This window comes from Lactuca saligna, chromosome 3 (genome assembly GCF_052625555.1).
Source record: "Lactuca saligna cultivar CGN05327 chromosome 3, ASM5262555v1, whole genome shotgun sequence".
Taxonomy (NCBI): domain Eukaryota; kingdom Viridiplantae; phylum Streptophyta; class Magnoliopsida; order Asterales; family Asteraceae; genus Lactuca; species Lactuca saligna.
In genome coordinates this window covers 33,829,402-33,850,142 of record NC_136419.1, presented here as the reverse complement: position 1 = coordinate 33,850,142, position 20,741 = coordinate 33,829,402, and the positions used below count along the sequence as shown (strand labels likewise).

The 20,741-nt window shown below is 35.3% G+C and overlaps 1 protein-coding gene and 1 pseudogene across 1 annotated transcript; both read right to left on the bottom strand.

The window, feature by feature from the left end:
- Positions 1–7: 7 nt before the first annotated feature.
- Positions 8–6,569, bottom strand: LOC145035104 (heat shock protein 70 (Hsp 70) family protein). The gene is made up of 14 exons (XM_078983694.1): positions 5,542–6,569; positions 3,828–4,060; positions 3,582–3,741; positions 2,907–3,152; positions 2,685–2,821; positions 2,280–2,583; positions 2,037–2,198; positions 1,879–1,953; positions 1,698–1,798; positions 1,548–1,617; positions 1,372–1,428; positions 1,222–1,283; positions 527–599; positions 8–434 (listed from the first exon to the last, which is right to left on the bottom strand). The coding sequence occupies exons 1-14, from the start codon at positions 6,301–6,303 to the stop codon at positions 255–257; spliced, it is 2,622 nt and encodes an 873-aa protein (XP_078839820.1). The 5' UTR covers positions 6,304–6,569; the 3' UTR covers positions 8–254.
- A 12,111-nt stretch (positions 6,570–18,680) lies between these two features.
- On the bottom strand, positions 18,681–20,237 carry LOC145035103 (transcription factor TCP7 pseudogene; annotated as a pseudogene).
- Between the last annotated feature and the right edge of the window lie 504 nt (positions 20,238–20,741).

The following is a 20,741-nucleotide window of genomic DNA, read 5'->3' as shown; positions in this document are numbered from 1 at the left end:
GAATAGGTTAAACAAGTAGAAATCCATGAACGTATACTAGTAGTAAGTATTATACATGAGTGGCTTATGAGATACAAAACTGGGACAAAAATAGATCCAAATAATGGAATGGAAGTACTCAATTGGTTTTTCATCATACCATATATGATAAGATATATTACTTTCAACTTTTAACTACCTCTCTCCCCTAACCTCCCTTCCCTATAAAAACCAGAAGCTTACACGGCTTGTTCTATATGTTACTGTTGGTTAAATCATAGCTCATCATGTGTAGATTCCCCATCTGTCTCTGTCTCTTCTTTTTTGGACTCACTACTACTACTCTCATCGTTGCCTTTTGTCTCCTCAGTTGGAGTTGGAGTCTCGGTTTCATTCTTCACGCTCACCTTCTCAACTTTCGGTTTCGGCTTTGGGATTCTATTCGTGCTCGCAACCTGGTTATAAATATTATCATAAATATATGAGTAAGCAAAACATCTTAATTCTTAGTGGAAGGAAGGAAATAAGCAAAAACATCATATCATGCCTTGTCTTGAAGATCAAATAGCTTGCTCATAACTTCTTGAGATGTATAAGCCGGAGTCGCGGATGCTGATATCCTGTACAAGTACAAACAATTTCATTTTAACCAATTACAGATATGCCATTGCCATGTTAAACTTAAACAAATCAATCATAATCCTTGCATATAACCCGATCATAATTTTTTTCTTTTAAAAAAAAAAGTAAACTAAAAGTATAGCCAAAATCCAAAATTCCATAAATTGGCTATACTTAGGGACCAAAAATACTCATTTTACTTGGAATGAGGACCAAAAACATTACTTGCAAGATAACTTTTTAGGACCAAAATTGTAAAAATCAGCTATACTCAGGGACCAAAAATGTAATTTACTCTAATGGCACACAGTATAATCAATAGTGAATTACATTTTTTTGGTCCCAAAAAGTTTTTCCTTGCAAATTTGGTCCTTATTTGAGGTTCTTGTAACGTTTTTGATCCTCGTTCCAAGTAAAATGACTAGTTTTGGTCCCTAAGTATAACTGATCTTTTTAGTCATTTTATCTGGAACAGGGACCAGAAACTTTACAAATAAGGACCAAAGTTGCAAAAAAAAAAAACATTTTTGGGTCCCACCAAAGTTGAAAAAATCAGCTATATACTTGAGGACCAAAAAAGTAATTAATTTACTCCATACATAATTGATATGAAGAACTCACTTTTTTTGCTCAGCCTCCTTATCATTCAACCACTTCTTAAGATTTTCTGCCTCACGTAGTACCTGGAAATTAATAAAACATTACAACTTTATGTTTCATAAATAAAGCTGCATAGTTTCAACTTTAACGATGAGAAAGAAAGCAATTGACCTGGTCAATTTTCTCTTTTGGAATCCATGGTTTTTTGGATTCCCACCCACTAACAATCTGCACAAATGAAAAAAAAATAATAATAATAATAAGTGACAGTCTGGCAGAGGCAGAGGCATAGGATTCTTCAATTTATTATGTAAAATTTTTAATCAGAGGATATTATTATTATTTACCTCTTGAAGCTCAGTCAAATACTGTCTAGCACTTTTTGATGCTTCTGGCCTTGCTGTAAGCTCCTTGTATCTACATATACCACATGTTTATAAAAATTTAAGTTTTCTAATATCACAATCAAATTTTATTATTTTTTATTAATTGCATACCTGAAAAATATGGGATCCCCGATATCCTTCAGTTGATCCAAACGTTCTTCAAATTGAGTAGCTGAAGCATCTTCACCATCCATGTACAACCAATCTTGCACCTTACAAAAACAAACAAAATTCATGTTAATGTCAAATGAATAATCATTTTGCATGTGTGTGTGTGTGAGAGAGAAAGAACCTCATCAAGTTTTTCAATGAATGACTGGCGTTGCTCGCTAGAAGAAACTGTTTGTAATTCATCCAGATAATCAAGCTGCCAAACGCAATAAATAGAAATGAGAACTAAAAACTAAAATAACAATAATAATATTAATAATAATAAAATGAAAAATTAACCTTTTCTCTTGTTGCATATATGTATGCCTCAAGATCATTTTTCGTCTCTGCAGTTCTCCTTCTTTCTGCATCCTTTGCATCAAGTGCAGTCAACCTTTTGATACCTTCAGCAAGAGCTTCATCTGACAAAGGTACCCCTGACCCCACAGTCTTCTCAGATATCTATACCCAAAATACCCTTTCATAATCAATAAAAAACTACAACAATAATATAGACCATAACGGGATTTATTAAGCTCAAACCTTTAGAGGAATTCTGAAAGTACGTTTCTTCAGCTTCTTTTCAGTGCCAAGATCAAGGGTATTTTGGTCATTTGCAGTGGTGTTAACCGAGTTGGTACTCGTATCATCACTAACTTCTGTCTCTTTGGCAGGATCAGCTTCAACAGTTAAGTTGAGGGGAGCAGAAACATTCTTTTTTGGAACTTCTACCCACTCAGAAATTTCAATCACAGCATCTGCTCTATCCAATGAAAATATGCCACTTCTACTAAGAGAGAAATGGAGACTAGCTTTCACAGGGGATGAAAGGTTGCGTGACATGTACCTAAACAGTTTTTTTTTTTTAAAAATAAGGTAAAAACTTAAAATACATTACAAAAAAGAAACCTATCTTTAGCTGCATATAAATATTACTCATGTACTTACTTTTCACTAGCATCAGTTAGACCAGAGACAGAATACTTTGCAAAAGTACGTGAAGTAATGCCAGGTGGCAAGAGGTGTTCATCTTCATATAAAAGCGAAACATCAAAATCTTTGTTGTGAGTGATTGATCGGAACATCTGTGAATGATTATGAAAATTTTAGTTAGGTAAGAGTTGTTGTATGGATGATAGAAAAGATTTGTGATGAGATTGATTTACTTACCTTGATGGGTAACTTTTTTAACCTTGGTACAAGTAACTGTGTGGTGGTTTCATCTTTTACAAGTTGAGGACCTTCTAGAACCATCATGAAACCATACATGGAACCATCAACCATACCAAGTTTACGGTTTAATTTGATCCCATCACTTATATTTGCAGCATGTAATGAAGCACCAAGAACTGTTGCCTCGTCAGCATCCAGATGTCTGTCCACGTCACTCTTTCCAATGAATTCTTGAAGCTTAGCCTGTTAAAGGGATACATACATAAATCAATATTCAAAAAAAAATCCAAAACCTTGCAACTGCATCCACAATGATTTTAGCCTTTTTAAAAGCTTTTTCTTTTTGCCACATCGGCTTTCCACTAACTTTATTTAACTCATACCTATCTTTATAAAAATACATCCTCTTCTATTTGAAATGTTTCCTTATCCAATTTGTTGTTTTTTAAGCACACGTCATATTTGATATTGGTGTCGAAAATTTAGTAATAAAAATAGAAGACAATTATATGATTGTTATGTTATGTTCCTTGATAGAAGACACTAATTAATTAACACAACCTCGTGAAGGGATTTGGAAATAATATAATATGAATAATAGAAATTATAGTAATTAATGGGAAGATTTATAACCTTCAATTATCATGTGTGAAAAATAAAATAGAAAAAAACCTGCAACTTTGGTACTCGAGTGCCACCTCCAATCAACTCAAAGGCGTATATCTCATCAACCTTCAAACCAGAGTGTTTAAGCAATTCTTTGACAGGGATAATAGATCTTTCCCACAAATCTTCACACATCTCTTCAAATTTCTGACGAGTAATTGTGCTCCTGATAACAACAAAAGAACCATGATTTGGAGTTGCCAACAAGAAATACCTAAACTAAGGAACCAAGAACAGATTAATGGAGTGTACCTAAAATCACGATCATCAAGAAGTGATTCAACTGAAAATGGTGCTGCAGAATTTGCACTAAGGATTTCTTTTGTACGTTTAACCTGCTTTTTCAGTTTAGCCATTGCCTTAGCAGACTTTCTGACATCAACTCCATTTCCAACCTGTTTGTTGAACTCATCTGCAAAGTGCTCCACCAACCGTAATTCCAAGTTTTGACCTCCTAGCTCTGGATCCCATTTAACATCTTTGACCTGTATCACAATTCATACGTGTTATCAACCAATATCATAATAATACTAATGTGATAAAAGTACTGAATATTAACAAAGAACATAGCACAAATACATAGCTACTAGCCACAACAGGATTTAGGCATCCATTCTCATCTGCAGAGCGTTGGTTTAGCTATAGTTGGGCCTCAATTCTGGTGCATCTGGCTTAATACAACCCGGTATGTTTTAGTAGTCTTTCAAAATAATACAACTTTTGATACTTTTATAGAACAAACTTGAATAACTTCTGTGGGGCATAAGTTTAAGGAGGGTGATCAAGTGAACAAGATATTATTGGTCTCTAATGTGTAATACTTGGTTATGATTTACTTATACATGTATATATGATTCAAATGTTGCCCATATCATATACCTAATAATCCATAAACAAGAGTAGAATGCTGGTGTAATCTAATAAGTGAACTCAGAAATCCTGGTGTAATCCTGAATAGATTCTGATGTGTATTGGATTGAGTAAAATGACATAAAAGGGCAAGTAAAAGATTGAGTTTTTTTATGATTAATAAAGGGTATATTTGGAAGAATTCTAAAGAAGCTATAAAGTGTACATTTGGAAATATTTTTAAAAAAGCTCAATAAGCTCGTTAAAACACTAGTCTGCGTAGCTTTTTAAAAGCGCTTAAGCTACTGTTTGGTTTGACAAACATGACAGCCTAAAAAAGCTCAAAAAATAAGCTAGTTATGGCACACCAAACATAGCCTTTTAAGGAATTCTAATAAGTAGTGGGGATGGGGATGGAGGCAAGGCGAAGGGAAGATACAGGGAGGCCAAACAAGAGGGGAAAATAGTTGTTGCTAAAGCCAGGCATATGGCTACAACAGTTTGGATGAAAAGATGGGGGAAATGGAATCTACAAGTTAGCAAAATCAAGAGAGTTAGAGAGAGAAGGAAAAGGGACATAAGAAGCATAAACCATATTAAGAATGACAGTGGTCAAGTTCTAGTAAAGGATTAGAAGAGCAAGTGGAGATGGGGGTGGTTACTGTCACTCCTTATTTAATGGGCAAGGGTCAAGTTTTAGCAACATTTTGTATCTTTTCTCTGTGTTCGATATTTATCTTCTTTTTCATTCCCCTTTGAAATGTCAGCTCTACTCCTTGTATGTTGTATCTGAGGTCTTACTGTCTCTCTGTATCTTACCTATCATTACCCCATTCTTGTTAGGGTATTGGTGCAGAACTCTAGGAATATAAACAGAGCCCATGATGTCTAACTGTATTCATCCTATATTTGCATTTCTAATTCTTGTGCAAATGTTCATGGTTATCTCTATCGTTTGCTGGTAACAGATAGGTTAAATATAATGCACGCCACCAGTGAATAGAAAGCGTTAAGGTGTTTTAACACAACTAAGTTTTTCCCTTATCCAATTAAATATTTACAAAGAAAGCAACACATATATAGTATAAGCGATTACTGTAATAGAAAATGCCAGTACCTGAAATTGATTGACAGAAACAGTCTTGCCGTATTCCTTAGTGTTATAAGCCGAGAAGTAAACAAGAGCAGCATAAGTGCTGCTAGATCCCATATCATAGAAAATAACATGTCTCGACCCGTTGGAAAAATCTTTATCGATCCCATACTGAAGTGCAGCACCTGAATGCTCGTTAACGAGAGAAAGAGCATTCAATCCAGCCAATTGCGCCGCCTGAAGCAAACCCTTCCGCTCCGCCTGCCCAAAATACGGAGGCACTGTAATAACAGCATCCTTCACCGGCACCTTGCTATGGAACTCAGCCAATTTCAAAGCATAACCCAAAATCATAGCAGTCAGTTCCTCCGCCGAATACACAGTAACGCCATCATCGATTTTGATCCCAGCGCCGCCTCTAGAATCTTCAACCACATTGAAAGGCAGATACAAGGAATCTAGAATCTTCTTGACATGAGAAAAGGGCTTTCCAATTAAATCACGTACATTAGAATAAACCTTATCAGGATACCGTGCAACAATCCCAGCTGCCTCCTCGCCAATGAGACGATCATTAGCGTGAAACGCCACCAGAGCTGGCGATTTCCGTTTAGACATTTCATTTATGGCGATGGATATCGGAGCTTGACCCGGTTTTAGATTCACCACGGCAACTTTTATCCATTCAGAACCCAGATCAATACTAGACACAGCTGATCGCGAGGGAACTGAATTTAACAACAGCAAAAACACCATTAAACCTAACCTAAACATTGTTTTGGACATTGTAGATCGGTTGATGGATCTACAGCCCTAGCTAAATCTCCTCCTTGGGGAAACTATACGAATGGCGAAGTGGGATTGAAATTGGGATTTGTGGAGACGTAAGTCGAAGGTTTTAAGCGTAGCAGTGAATTTAACAGAACCAGGAGGAGTGATCTATTTTCTGGGGGACGTGTGAGGTTGACTCTACGTGGTCATTGGTATGGCAAACCAATAGTAAGACGCCACGTAAGCGAAAGTGCCATGTGGTTGCTTATGATAGCCCAAGTGCGTTGTTTGGCGTAATCGTGACTTTTGGGAGGTCGAGTTCGAGTAGGCCACTAGGGTTTATCACAATATCAGACATTTTAGAGACAATCACTAAAATAACTAAATTTGGAAAGCGTCGATTGAGAATAGCCGAATTTTTAATTAATAATTATAATATTTTTTTTTTTTAACAATATCTTGTTTTACAGCATTATTATAAAGTTTTGTTTGCATTTGTTTTTACAGATACGCGGTTCATTTAAAATTGAGCTTTTAGCAAATAACATGTTTTTAAAATGGAGATGAGTACTAAACAATATAATATTATCTTAATATATTTTAACAACGTCTATCATTAGAGGATCTTTAAAACTTAATATTTTTATTCAAATGTTACCTATGGCTATGTAGATTACCTGTTTTATTCGACATGTTAAAAAAATAAAAAGAAAAAAAAATGGCATGGAAGAGGAAGTGCTCGGTTTTATGTTTTACAATTTTCTTAATTCATAAATATTTGAGCTACAAATGGTTGAAATGCCTCCTTTAATAGTTCTTCATGGTTAATATCTCGCATAATTAGTATTTGAGCTCCTTCTCTTGCTTCTCTTTGGGTTTCCAGTCACATTAATATGAATATAATTTTATTCATTTGTCCAATTGTGATGATTGATTGATTAATCTCATTATCTTTTATCCTACTTTGACCATTTTACTCTTATTTGGTTGTTTATGGTGTGGGGATGTTTTGATATCATATGTTTAGTTCATCGGTTTTTTTAGGCTTTCAAAATTCACCGTTGTTGGTAGGAGATTTTTCCAATACTTCGACCATTTTACCCTTATTAGTTGTGTCTTTATGTATTCCTATTTTTGTACTATGTTTTCCAGCTTGATGTTTAAGTATATTTTATTGCTGTTGTAGAGGCTTATTTACTCCATTTGTATATTTTATGTCAATATAATCAACCACTTAGATTTTAGCAAATGTTTTGAGTCTTGGGTATAATGTGTTAATCATTTGTAATTGGGAAGGTTATTGGATTTACAGAAAGAATATACACATATATGTCATCACATGACCTGAAGAAGAAGACGGTGCGGGAGCTAAAGAAGAAGACGATGTAGGAGAAGTGAAACCCAAGAGAAGTCGTTCCTTGTTATGAGCAAAATCCCTAATTCGTTTTAAAGAAAGAAACACATTCATAAATGTCATGTCATTCGGTCGTTCTCACGTGTCATTAATCTTAGGCCAACTCAGTAATTTTTTAATCATACTCATCAATTAACCAACAACAACTGGTTACGACTAGGTGAGATGTGAACAAAAGGTATATTTTATTAGTGTTTTTATACAAATACTTTAGTTGGATGATATTTCTGAAACATATAAAACTTTAATGGTTTTTTTAATGTTTTTGAAACATTATGTAACTTTTTCATGCCAAATTAAAACTTTTTCAAAACATTTAAAATCATTCATCATTACAAGATTTGTTTTAAAAAATCTAATATCAGAGTTTTTTCCAGAAACATAAACAAATCATGATGAGTTGTACGGTCATGCATTCGCCTTGCCGCGATCCCCTGGGGTACGTGAAACAATAAACTGAAACTGTAAGCCCGAAAACTTAGTGAGTTCCCCCAAAATACCAACGTCATAAAAATATAACCACATCATATAACAGAACAACATGCATAATGAGCCTTCAGCCTAACTAGACCGCCCTGCATGGCCTACGGTCTATCTAGACCGCTCCTGAGCTTTCGATATGACTGGACCACCTCGCAGGGCCTACAGCCTATCCGGGCCGCTCGCTGGGTATGTTGGCCTACAACACAAAGCAGGACCGCCTAAACCCAACCCCCAACCAAACAATCATATGCACATAAATATCATACGCTGACTCATATCATATAACATTCAAACCGATCTAATAGATCACTAAACATATCAACATCCCAATAACCGGGATACAAACCTAACCGGTCACTAACATAGCATCATCATATAACCAGGACACCGACCTAACCAGGTCACTAAGCATAAGCATATCACCATCCTAACTACCAGGATGTAATCAATGAACATATCACGCCATAATCCATATACAATTACATAAAGGGTCGGCCTTGGTGCCTTAGACCCTATTGATATAGTGAGGATAACTCACCTCGTATTGTCGACTCGTCGAGTCTATGACAATCTTCATTGGACTTGCCTAGTCTTTCATCCGACTCGCTGATTCTAATCAGTCCTTCATCCATACAGAGGCTTTTTAAGCCATGCTAAGGTTCCATATTGTAGATCCAAGCTCCTAGGGCATGTTTATCACGTAAAGTTGCAAACTTTACGTGCATGCAAGATGATAATGACCCAAAACAAGCTAAAGAAGAGGTTCTAGGCAAAAGAGCTTCACCAACATGCTAAGGACTGGGACTTTATGATGATAAGAGTCAAGAAGAGCCTAGATCTGAAGTTGCAACTTCAGATATTGGTTCGTTGTTAGGAATGCAACACCAAATGCCCTAAATGGACCCAAAACTCAAATATAGAAGGGGTCTAACTAGAAGAAGCTTAAGGTGATGACTTGATACCTCGAAATGGTGATAAACTGAGGTAGACTTCAAATCCTCAGGTGTTCCTTTCTCAAAACTTCTTGATCTTCAAAATTCCTCACCAAAATTCCTCTTTCAAGCTAAGAAGCACACCAATATAGAGAACAAACACAGTTAGGGTTTCTGAATTCGAGGGGAGCAGTAAGAGAGGCTAAGGGGGATAAGTGGTCCTTAAATAGGGTGTAAAACCCCGAAAATTAGGGTTTCATCCTCTAGGTCTTACTCATCGAGTCCTTTCTTAGACTCGGCGAGTAGGTTACTAAAACATGCTGACCAACCCGCTGCTACTCGACGAGTAGGGCAGCCAACTCGTCGAGTAGACCTTGAAATCAATACTATTCTCACAAAACCAATACCTGAAAAAAAAATCGGGGCGTTACACATTCTTACCTTTATAAATCATTTTCCCTTAAATAAAAGGCTAGAAGCAACATATTTGCCTTTCTCAAGGCTCTAGTGTTCAACATTTAAAGAACTGATTTTTTTATGCAAATAAATTTTGTTTTGTTTTAGTTTCCTTTTAGAATATGAATCACATCAATATATCTTTGAGATATATTAGCAAGTGAAGGATTCTCACATTTCTTTTAACACTTTCATAATTACTATCACTATCATTCTTATAAATGGTTGGAGGGGTTTAGCATATCTCATTGACGCTTTGATCCATAACACACAATGTTGCATCTTCATCATCAATACATTCACATGCACCTTTGACATGTTTATTATGATCATCTAACTTTAACCTTCATGCATTCATTGGTGTAATAACTTTAGGTTTGACTATAAGTGAGAATTTTATCTTGTCGTGTCATATGGCTTAGGTGTGAACTCTATGAATATAACTACAAGTTGTTCCAAATCTTGGATGTCAATATTTAAATTTAAGGTGTTGAAATTTTTTTATTATGTTATTAACAAAATTGAGAATTAGACATAAACTGCAGTGCATACAATATATTTGCCCAACACTTTTATATTTAAAGAAACTTTACTTTATGTTTTTTGTTCAAAAATTTTTTAACTTAAAACTAGATTTATATTTTTATGCAAGTAGTTTTTACTTTGTTTTAGTTTCCCTTCAGAATAGTAATAACAACAATATATCTTTGAGATATATTAGTAAGTGAAGGATTCTCACATTTCTTCTAATTTGTATAATCACTATAACTATCATTCTCATAAATGGCTAGAGGGGTTTAGCACATCTCAATGTCACTTTGATATATAACACACATGATTGCATCTCCATTTTCAATACATTCACATGCATCTTTGAAAAGTTTGTTATGATCATCTAACTATAACCTTTCTGCATTCATTAATGTGATAACTTTAGGTCTGACTATAAAGAAGAAATTTACCTTGCAGTGTCATATTGCTTAAGTATGAACTCGACGAATATAACTACAAGTTGTTCCAAATCTTGGATGTCAGGTGTTGAAAAAATTATATTATGTTATTAACAAAATTGAGTGTCAGACATAAATTGCAGTGCATCCAATGTATCTACCCAACACTTTTATATTTAAAGCATATTTAGAGTCTAAAGTAACTTTATTTTAAGTTTTTTTTTCAAAACATTTTTTAACTTAAAACTTGACTTGTATTTTTTTTATGCAAGTGATTTTTATTTTGTTTTAGTTTCCTTTTATAATATTAATCACATCACTATATCTTTGAGATATATTAGCAAGTGAATGATTCTCATATTTCTTCTAACTTTTCACAATCACTATCACTATCATCATCATCAATGGATAAAGGGATTTACCATATTTCATTTTTGCTTTGATCCATAACGCATGCGATTTGATCTCCATCATCAATACATTCACATACACATTTGATAGGTTTATTATGACCATCTAACTTTAACTTTCCTGCATTCATTGGTGTAATAACTTTAGGACTGACTTTAAGGGAGAATTTTAAGCATGCAGTTTCATATGTTTTAGGTATGAACTCGATGAATATAACTACAAGTTCTTCCAAATATTGGATGTCAATATTTAAATTTAAGGTGTTGAAAAAATTATGTTATATTATTAACAAAATTGAGCGTTAGACATAAATTGCAGTGCATACAATGTATTTTCCCTAGCACTTTTATATTTAAAGCAATTTTAGAGTCTAAGCAATTTTACTTTAAGTTTTTTCTCTCAAAGCACTTTTTAACATAGAACTTGATTTATATTTCTTTATGCAAGTCATTTTTGTTTTGTTTTAGTTGCCCTATACAATATTAATCATATCATTATATCTTTGAGATATATTAGAAAGTGAAAGGATTCTCATATTTCTTCTAATACTTTCATAATCACTATCATTATCATCATCATCAATGGCTAAAGGGGTTTAGCATATCTCATTGTTGCTTTGATCCATACGCATAAGATTCGATCTCCATCATTAATACATTCACATATACATTTGAGAGGTCTATTGTGAGCATCTAAGTTTAACATTCCTGTATTCATTGGTGTAATAACTTTATGTTTGACTATAAGGGAGAATTTTACATTGTAGTGTCATATGTCTTAGGTATGAACTCGACGAATACAACTATAAGTTCTTCCAAATCTTGGATGTCAATATTTAAATTTAAGGTGTTGAAAAAATATGTTATGTTATTAACAAATTGAGTATTATACATAATTTGTAGCGCATACAATGTATTTGCCATAACACTTTTATTTTTAAAGAAATTTTAGAGTCTAAAGCAACTTTACTTTAAGGTTTTTTTTTCAAAACATTTTTTAACTTAAAACTTGATTTATATTTTTCTTATGCAAGTCATTTTTATTTTGTTTTAGATGCCCTATAGAATATTAATCACATCACTATATCTTTGACATATATTCCTAAGTGAAAGGATTCTCACATTTCTTCTAACACTTTCATAATCACTATCACTATCATTCTCATAAATGGCTAAAGGGGTTTAGCTATCTTATCGTTGCTTTGATCCATAACAAACACGATTAAGTCTCCATCATCAATACATTCACATGTACATTTGACAGGTTTATTATGATCATCTAACTTTAACCTTCATGCATTTATTAGTATAATAACTTCAAGTCTCACTATAAGGAAGAATTTTACCTTGCGTGTCATATGGCTTTAGGTAAGAACTTTTCGAATATAACTACAAGTTGTTCGAAATATTGGATGTCGATATTTAAATTTAAGGTGATAAAAAAATTATATTATGTTATTAACAAAATTGAGTGTTATATATAAATTGTAGTGCATGAAACATATTCATTAGCACTTTTATACTTAAAGCAATTTTAGAATCTAAACAAACTTTATTTTAAGTTTTTTTTTAAAACATTTTAAGATAAAACTTGATTTTAGTATGTTATTGTAATTAGAGACAAAATACAAAGGAAATTTAATGTAACAATAAAAATGGTTTACACCATCCTAGTTAATTATTTGACATTTTTTGATTCATTATTACAAGCATGATCCTAATTAATTATTTTTTGACTCGTTATTTAATATATATATATATATATATATATATATATATATATATATATATATATATAACTCATAGCAACTTAGCTACAATGGTTTTTTAGCCATGCTAATCGGGTGACTTTTAACTTTTTATCGGTTTCCCAATTTTTTCACTGGCTAGCGCTAGTTTTCACCATTTTTTTACTTTGTAACTAGTATTCGCAGCAAAATTGTGGGTCGTCGGAAGTTTAGTTAGGAGTAGTCGGTGGCGGTGCATTTTTCTGTCCCTGGTTTTGTTGTCTATGTTTCACCGACTCACCGCTTTCCCCCTGTAGATGTTTGTTGGCATCGAAAATCCCTACACAATCTAAAATTCATCTTTCGTCCCTCTACAGCATCTCTTCTACATTCTACGACACCTACCTCTGACACCGTCTTCCTCCTGCTTTGCCCTCCGCCAATAATACCCACCTTCTTAGCCGCTCCATCGACTTCCAAGAGCCTTAATCAAGAACTTGTATAATTTTTTCCCCGATGGTTCTAAATCGATAAACGTTGGTTTATTGCTTCCAGCCACACCTAAAATGCAAGGGTTTGTCGGCTATTATCCCACATGGTGGTACGTTTCTTTTTTTCAGTTTTAGTTTATTTCTTCTTTCAAAGTGTAATTGGGTTTTAGTCCAATTTCAGTTGGCTAGGGTTCGTCATACCCTTGGTCTGGTTGTGAAGTTCAAATGATTTGGTGCTAAAAAATGTTGGTTGTGGCTCAGACTTTCAATGGTGATGTCAAGGTATGCCCCCTGCTCGAAATTTGTGCTTAGTGCCTATATCTTCTTGGTATCTCTTTCTTTGTATTTGAACATCTCTCTCGCTCAACGCTCATTATTCTTAAACTGATGATCATTAATAAAGAACCCGCCATTGTCTATGAAATCAAACCCAAGCACCATCGGATTATGGTAAGTGTGTTTATGGGTTTATTTATGTTTTTATTGGATTGGTTTTGATTTTATGGGAATGATGTAGGGTGTCGAAAGAGCTGATGAAGAAGAACAAAAGTGGCCACCATGGTTGAAACCGATGCTTCGAGAAAGCTTCTCTGTTCTATGAAAATTACAACAAATGCGCCTAATGGTTCACTCTTTACTCACTCTGCTCCGTTCACTACATGAAATTTAGGGTTTTTGATGACTACTAGCTAGCATATGTCGATTTGAACCTTATTGTGTGAAATTGATATGGTTTAGCTCTACAAAGCATAAGTCATAAAACTTTGAATTTGAGTGTAACAAGAGTGTAAGTGTTAATTTCTATCACATACCTGGACATTAGTTTAAGAGTTGCGTAACTAGGACTAGGTTTGGAGTTGTTATTGAACTGCATTTGATCTAACGTTAAAATAAATATTGCCATGATTTTGGTTCAATCAATGAGATTCATGTTTTTAGTTTTAATTTTCTCCAATTGTGCTACTTTTACCAAATTCACAAGTTTACGAATTTCTCATTAAAAGTAGTTCATGTTGTAAAAGTATTCTAAATACTATAAAATCCATTGTGTCTCAATTCTTAAAGGATGTTTTGCATTGCATGCTGATGAGATCTGCTCATGAGAAAGGTGATAATGTCATCCTTATTTAGGTCTGATTATTTGATAATATTCAAAATACAATATGAATCCCTGATTCTTGCTTTATCAGCTTATTTTAACAACTCTGTTCACGGTTGATTTTATTAAAGGAACCATTCGAAGGTTATTATTTTTTTAAGCACAAAGGGAAGATTTCTTTAAGTGAGCAAATAATGGAAAAAAGGGGAGAATATATGCTTAAATAGCCATGTAGTATGATGCAGGTTTGAGAGTTACTACTACATAAGCAACTGTAGTTAGTTAGGTGAGAATTGTTTTTCAAGAATTTAATTGTAACACCTTGACTCCCAAGTATATTTTAAAAATATTTTTATACATTTCATTGAAGGAACTTGACGAGTTGGAGGCCCCAACTCGTCGTGTCGAACCTAGCCATCCCGCGTGGTTTCTGACTCCTACTCGACGAGCCGGAGGACCCCGACTCGACGAGTAGAGGTTGTGCATGGAAAACCCTAGTTTTTAGGGTTTTTACCCTATTTAAAGGACCTTAAGTCCTTTCATCCAGCCCCTTACCACCTTTTGACGGCCAAAAGAAACCGTAATCAGTCTAAACCTTGTTCTTGAGTGTTTGAGAGGCTAAAGTGTGCTTTTGGTGCTTTTTGATTGAAGAAACAACGAGTTTTCTCGAAAACCGAGCTTCGCTGGAGCAGCGTTTCTGAGCCGAAAGGCTCTTTTCTCGAGGATTTGGGAGCCTCGGGGCTTCCTTCGGGTGCTAGGGGGTTTACCTAGACTTTAGGGGGGGTTTAGGGCTTTAGAGAGAGAAACTAGAGAGAGAAAGAAGGGTTTAAAGGTGTGAGGAAGTGAGGGAACCCGACACCTCTATTTATAGGGGTGATGACTGATGGAATCGCCGAGTAGGAGGACCTACTCGCCGATTTGGGGCTTGTGGCAGCCTTTTGGTGGTGCCACGTGTCCAATTTTGGTGGTGCCACGTCACCCCTTATCGCGTATCAGCCTTCGAACTTAGAAAAATCATAACTCTCGCATACGAGCTCCGTTTTCGACGTTCTTTTCTTCAAAGCGTAGGTAAAATTAAGATCTACAACTTTAATTTAGACTCCGTCGGCTAATTCTCGACCGATCTCAAATTTAACAGTAGGAGGCGTTTAGACTGTTAAATGACCGCGAAGAATTCGTAACTCCTTCATACAGACTCCGTTTTCATCTGTCTTTTTACCGTTGAGTTCCTATTAATGAGATCTTCAACTCTTATTTAGGTCACGTAAGCCAAAAACCGCTCGAACTAAAAATCGAGTTTTGGGTCGTGCACTGTTAAGTCAAATCTTAGAAAATTCATAACTTCCTCATACGAAGTCAGATTTGGGCGTTCTTTTTTGTATGTTCTCGGTTTAACATATACTACAACTTTCATTTAGATTTTTAAGGATAAAAGTCGCTCCATCATAAATTTACTATTTACGCTTCCCGGTGTCGTGCCGGTTTTGCCGTAAAACTTCGACGGGCCATAACTTCTTCGTTATAACTCGGATTTCGGCGTTCTTTATATGTACGGAAACCTTGAGACATATTCTACAACTTGGTTAAGACTATTTATTATAAATAATATTTTGCCAAAAAGTCATTTTCGACACTTATTGCCTCTAAATTGATTAGCCCGGATCTACAGGTGTTACAATTATCTCCCCATTAGGATGATTACGTCCTGGAATCATCAACGAAACAGGGCAGTATAATGATTCCATATGTTATCTCTTCATCCTAGGTGATAATCGTAACTTCCTTGTTTCTTCGAACGAGTATCTAACTCTTGGACTCTTTGACTGCAGGCGATGCTCAATCTTACACTTGCTCCCTATCTCACGTTAGACTCCAAATTATGACCGTAAAGTCGAAATCTCAATCCTCACTAGATACGGACTTAAGATAAGTTCTTTTATTGCTATAATGGAACGATGTGTCATATTCTAATGACCTATCATCATATGTTGCAATGCTTAGACTCAGGTCTCTTAGAGTCTTCTAGAACAGACTATACTTTCCTTCATGTTCTAATCTCATCTTAAAGGTAGCATTTCTAGCTACAAGCAACTATCGCGATACCGCTACCGATCGCTTTGATTATCTTTTATTTCAATCTTCCGGCTTAAGTCAGATGCTACATCAAACTTGGTTCTCTGAACCACGTTACAAACTCATCGTAGTCAGACTCAATTCAATATGACCACTAGGTTCGGAATAACAATCATCCTTTTAGTCATTACCGAAACGATGGTAACGACATATTTGAATAAAACGGTATCAATTACTAGCTTCTTGGTAACCTTGTGACTTTCCCTGATCCAAGCGTAAGTCATGTGCTTCCGGTAGCATAGGCCTCTACTACCATTCACACCTACTTATACTCGTCCCAAGTATTGTCTCGCAGTTCACCCAAGTCACCATACAAGAAAATCACATAACAACTTGACACATTAGATAACAAAACGAAGGTTTTATATGATTCCTTGAAGTGATTACATAGGTGTTCTGGTTCAACCTATACTATGCCTCTAATAGGCTACACCACATGGTACTATCTATACTGATTCAGGTGAGAAAACATATTCATATGTGAATATAACGTGGTAATTTAGTTTATGCATTTCATCAAACAGTTGGAGTGCATACAAGTTAACTATTTTAAAAATGTTAAAAACATCAAATTATCAATTCCAAATTATCATATACTTCCGATTTCGACTTCAGATGCGACATCCTATGTCTGATCGATTGTCATTTTGATTTTGATTTTCGAAAATCCGATTGGGAACCTGTAAGTACCGATTTGAGTCCTTCAGTGTCGACTGTGACTCCGAGTCCAGAACTCCGATTCCAATTTCATGAACAACGAAGAAATTTCGGTTTAGTTGAAGAAACCTGGATGATTATTGAAAGTTGGAGGAAAATTTTTGATGATGAACGAACTGTTATCGAATTCTCTATAGTTATGTATTTGAGATTGAAAATTATTAACATATTTACAAGTTTGTCACCGTATATTTTTATGTTTAGATTAAATGAGTGGCTGAGAATGATTCCCCTATTTTCAACCTTTTTTATTTTCTCAAACCCCCCCCCCCCCCCCACACACACACACACACACACACACACACATATATATATATATATATATATATATATATATGTATGTATATATATATATATATATATATATATATATATATATATATATATATATATATATATATATATATATATTGTGATTAACTTTTATTTTTTTGTCTAGTAAAACTAATCAAATATCTTTCTCCACCTTAAGTTTCAATGACACATCGCCGGTTTATAAAGTTTAGAACCATAAAATATCATTCATCACCATGAAAATAATAAATGTTACACCCAAAAATAAAATATGAAAAATTCATAATTTGTTTTTTAAATCTTACTATTTGTACTATATTTCCTCTCGACAAAGTATCTCACACACTATAGTTTGCTTGCGAGGAGGACCGATGAACACCCAAGAAAAACAATTTCTACCCGATTCTGGACATCTTACACAAAAATTATTTCCAATAATGTACCGACACTTCTGACATAATAGTACAACTAATCTATCTCATTGTATATACACAATTTCTTCTAATTTTAATTTCAAATCTTTGCCAATATCTTGCAATTTGTGTTATTTAAATGTTAACTACCCTATTCCTAGCAAATATTATAACATATCCTTAATAATTAGTCTCAAGAATAAAATCAAACATATTCATCTTATTGATTTCTTTCAAGTTCAAACGATTAAAGCTTTGCATTACCCACCTAAATTTCCCACTTTCTCTTTCGAGCTTTACGGGTTGAAAAACACACAAAAAACCTGATATCCTTTTTCTTTTTCAGAGTTATCCTTTAATTTTTCTATTTCTGTCTCACACTTTAAGGGTGCAAAAACACACTAAAATCCTGATTTTTTTTTCTTTTTCTTTTTCAGAATTTATCTTTTAGTTATATACTTAACAACATGATCCCCACAACTTGGCAAATTTGCAAAAAAAGTCCTTCCTTTCGTTTCCATTCCTAATTTGCCACCAAGCTTAGAAGATGCCATTAAAGGTTCATCCCAGAAGCATAAAATGTTCAATAGTGTGTCAACATTCCATTTCCAAAGGCAACAAATATGTCAAAAATCCTATCACTTATTCATTTCTAATCCCCACAAATGTGCAAAATGCCATCAACAGTTCATTTCCAAAGGCAACAAACGTGTAAAATGCCATCAACAATCAATTGTTGAGTGTGAACAGTGTATTTGAGATCACAAACAATCAATTGTTGGGTGTGAACAGTGTATTTGAGATCACAAACAGGACTATGTGTGAATCAAAACCATAATATGAGAATTATTAATAAGAAGAATGATGAAAGAGTAGACAGAGAAACATATGGTTATTTATTGGCACCACAGGCAACCCCGAAAAAATCTCACTTAAATACAGATGATGACGGATTACATTATTATTATTTTCAACACACACAGTAATCTAACAATGGGAATGCGATGATGAGTAAACCCTAAACTGCATCGGTCTCTTTGAGATCACATTGAAACAGTGCAAGCACACAGAGATAACAAGAACACAAAAGGATGATGATCCACAAAAGCATGTTTTCCCTGTCAATTTGCCCAAAAATTGATAGAGATCATTTGATTTCACTTCTCAATAGTCTTTCTTCAAGAAGCCCAGCTCTAGAATGCAATGATGTCTGTGAATCAGCTTTAGTTTCTGTATATGAATCCCCGTTCAAACCCTGTAGATTTTTCTTGATTCAATTTCTCCAAAGACTTCATTCGATATGAACCAGAGATTATAGACTAGAAAAAATGGATAAACCCTAATGGAAAAAAATGCAGGGAAAGAAAGGGGGTAGAAGACCCTATAATCTAAGATGCTTGATTTCATCGAGAATTGCAGAAACCCTAAATCACGCGGCTAAAACAACTAAAACCCTAGTCCTGAAATGCTAACAATCCTTCTTCCTCCACACGCAAATTTCACAAATTACAACATGCATATATTTATATAGATATTGACAGCAAGCAATACCGATTGACAGACAATTCAGCGAGTATCGTCGTCTTTTCTACCGGAGGATTGTGGCGGAGGGCCGGATAATGACGCAAGCAAATTCAAGTGTCCTTGGGTCATCGGAAGGTAGTTCCCAACCCTAGCCGCCGACGCCTCGCCCATTGGCTGTTGATTGTGGATGAACCTCCCTTGCTGCGATGCCAGGGCAGTAGGTGATGACACCACCATCTCCTGTGGCGCCGCAGCAAAACTCCACACCTGGCCAAAATCAGGCCTGGCTGGCAGTGCCCAGAACCCTCCACCCGCGGCGGCGCTAACAACAGTAGCTGAAGACATGTTATCCTCTTTTCCTCCTCCGTCTAGACCGTCTTCTTCTGACCGGAGCCGTTTCCCCAGTATAAAAGGTGTCGGAGAGATTAAGTGCTGGTGATGCTGCGACGAAGATTTCTGGTCAAGTGCTGCTGAAAGCGACGAATTATTGGAATTCCGAACAGCAACCGAAACTGTAGAGAAGCTGGCCGGAGTCGTCCCGGTGCCGGTGGCGGCAATAATCGAGGGTTCAGCTTGACGAAGGAGCCACTCGATGGTCTGACCGTCAGACTTATGGCCAAGCTCACGAGTAAGCTGGAATACCCTAGCGGCGCATATGATCGGCATGCGGATACGGCGGCCACGACCATCTACCTTGCTATGTCGATCCTTAGCCGGTGGCTTTTTCACTGCTAAAACCCCGTTTCCGGGAGGCTGCTGCCTCTGGGTATCAATAATTCCGGCGTTTGGAACGCCGTTAGCAGCCCCTTCTGATGTTGACATACTGTAAATTATTAGGAAACGGAGAAGATAAGGGTTTTAGAGGAAAAAAATGGTGAAGGGGGAGGGAAACAGAGCTCTAATCATTGAGCGGCAGGAGCTGGTGGAGACAGGAGGGCACATGGGTGGGTGGGCCATGGCTTGTGGTACTACAACTGAATACCTCACGCGCCATCTAACACTTACCTTTCATTTGCTTGTTCCACGCGCCACTGTTTTCTTTCTTCTTTCTATCGACATGTTAAAATTGACAAAACGTTTTTTTATACAATATCAGCTTGAAGAAAAAAAAAAAAGATTAATGACATCAAATTTTCATTTCAATTTTATGCTTCATCTCGTTAAGTAAATAACAACTGTATAGACTCAAAAATATCATATAGTCATAAATGTTAAAGTTGTGGTCGATGAAAATGTTTATAGATCCGTAATAAATGTTAAAATTGATATTTGAAAAACAACACATCATCATATGTGTATGATACGGTATGATATTTATTATTTTTCAAAAATATAGAGGTAAAATACAAGCATGATATCATATAATGGGTCAGGTTATACATAATGGGCCGAATCCGTAGAAATAAATAC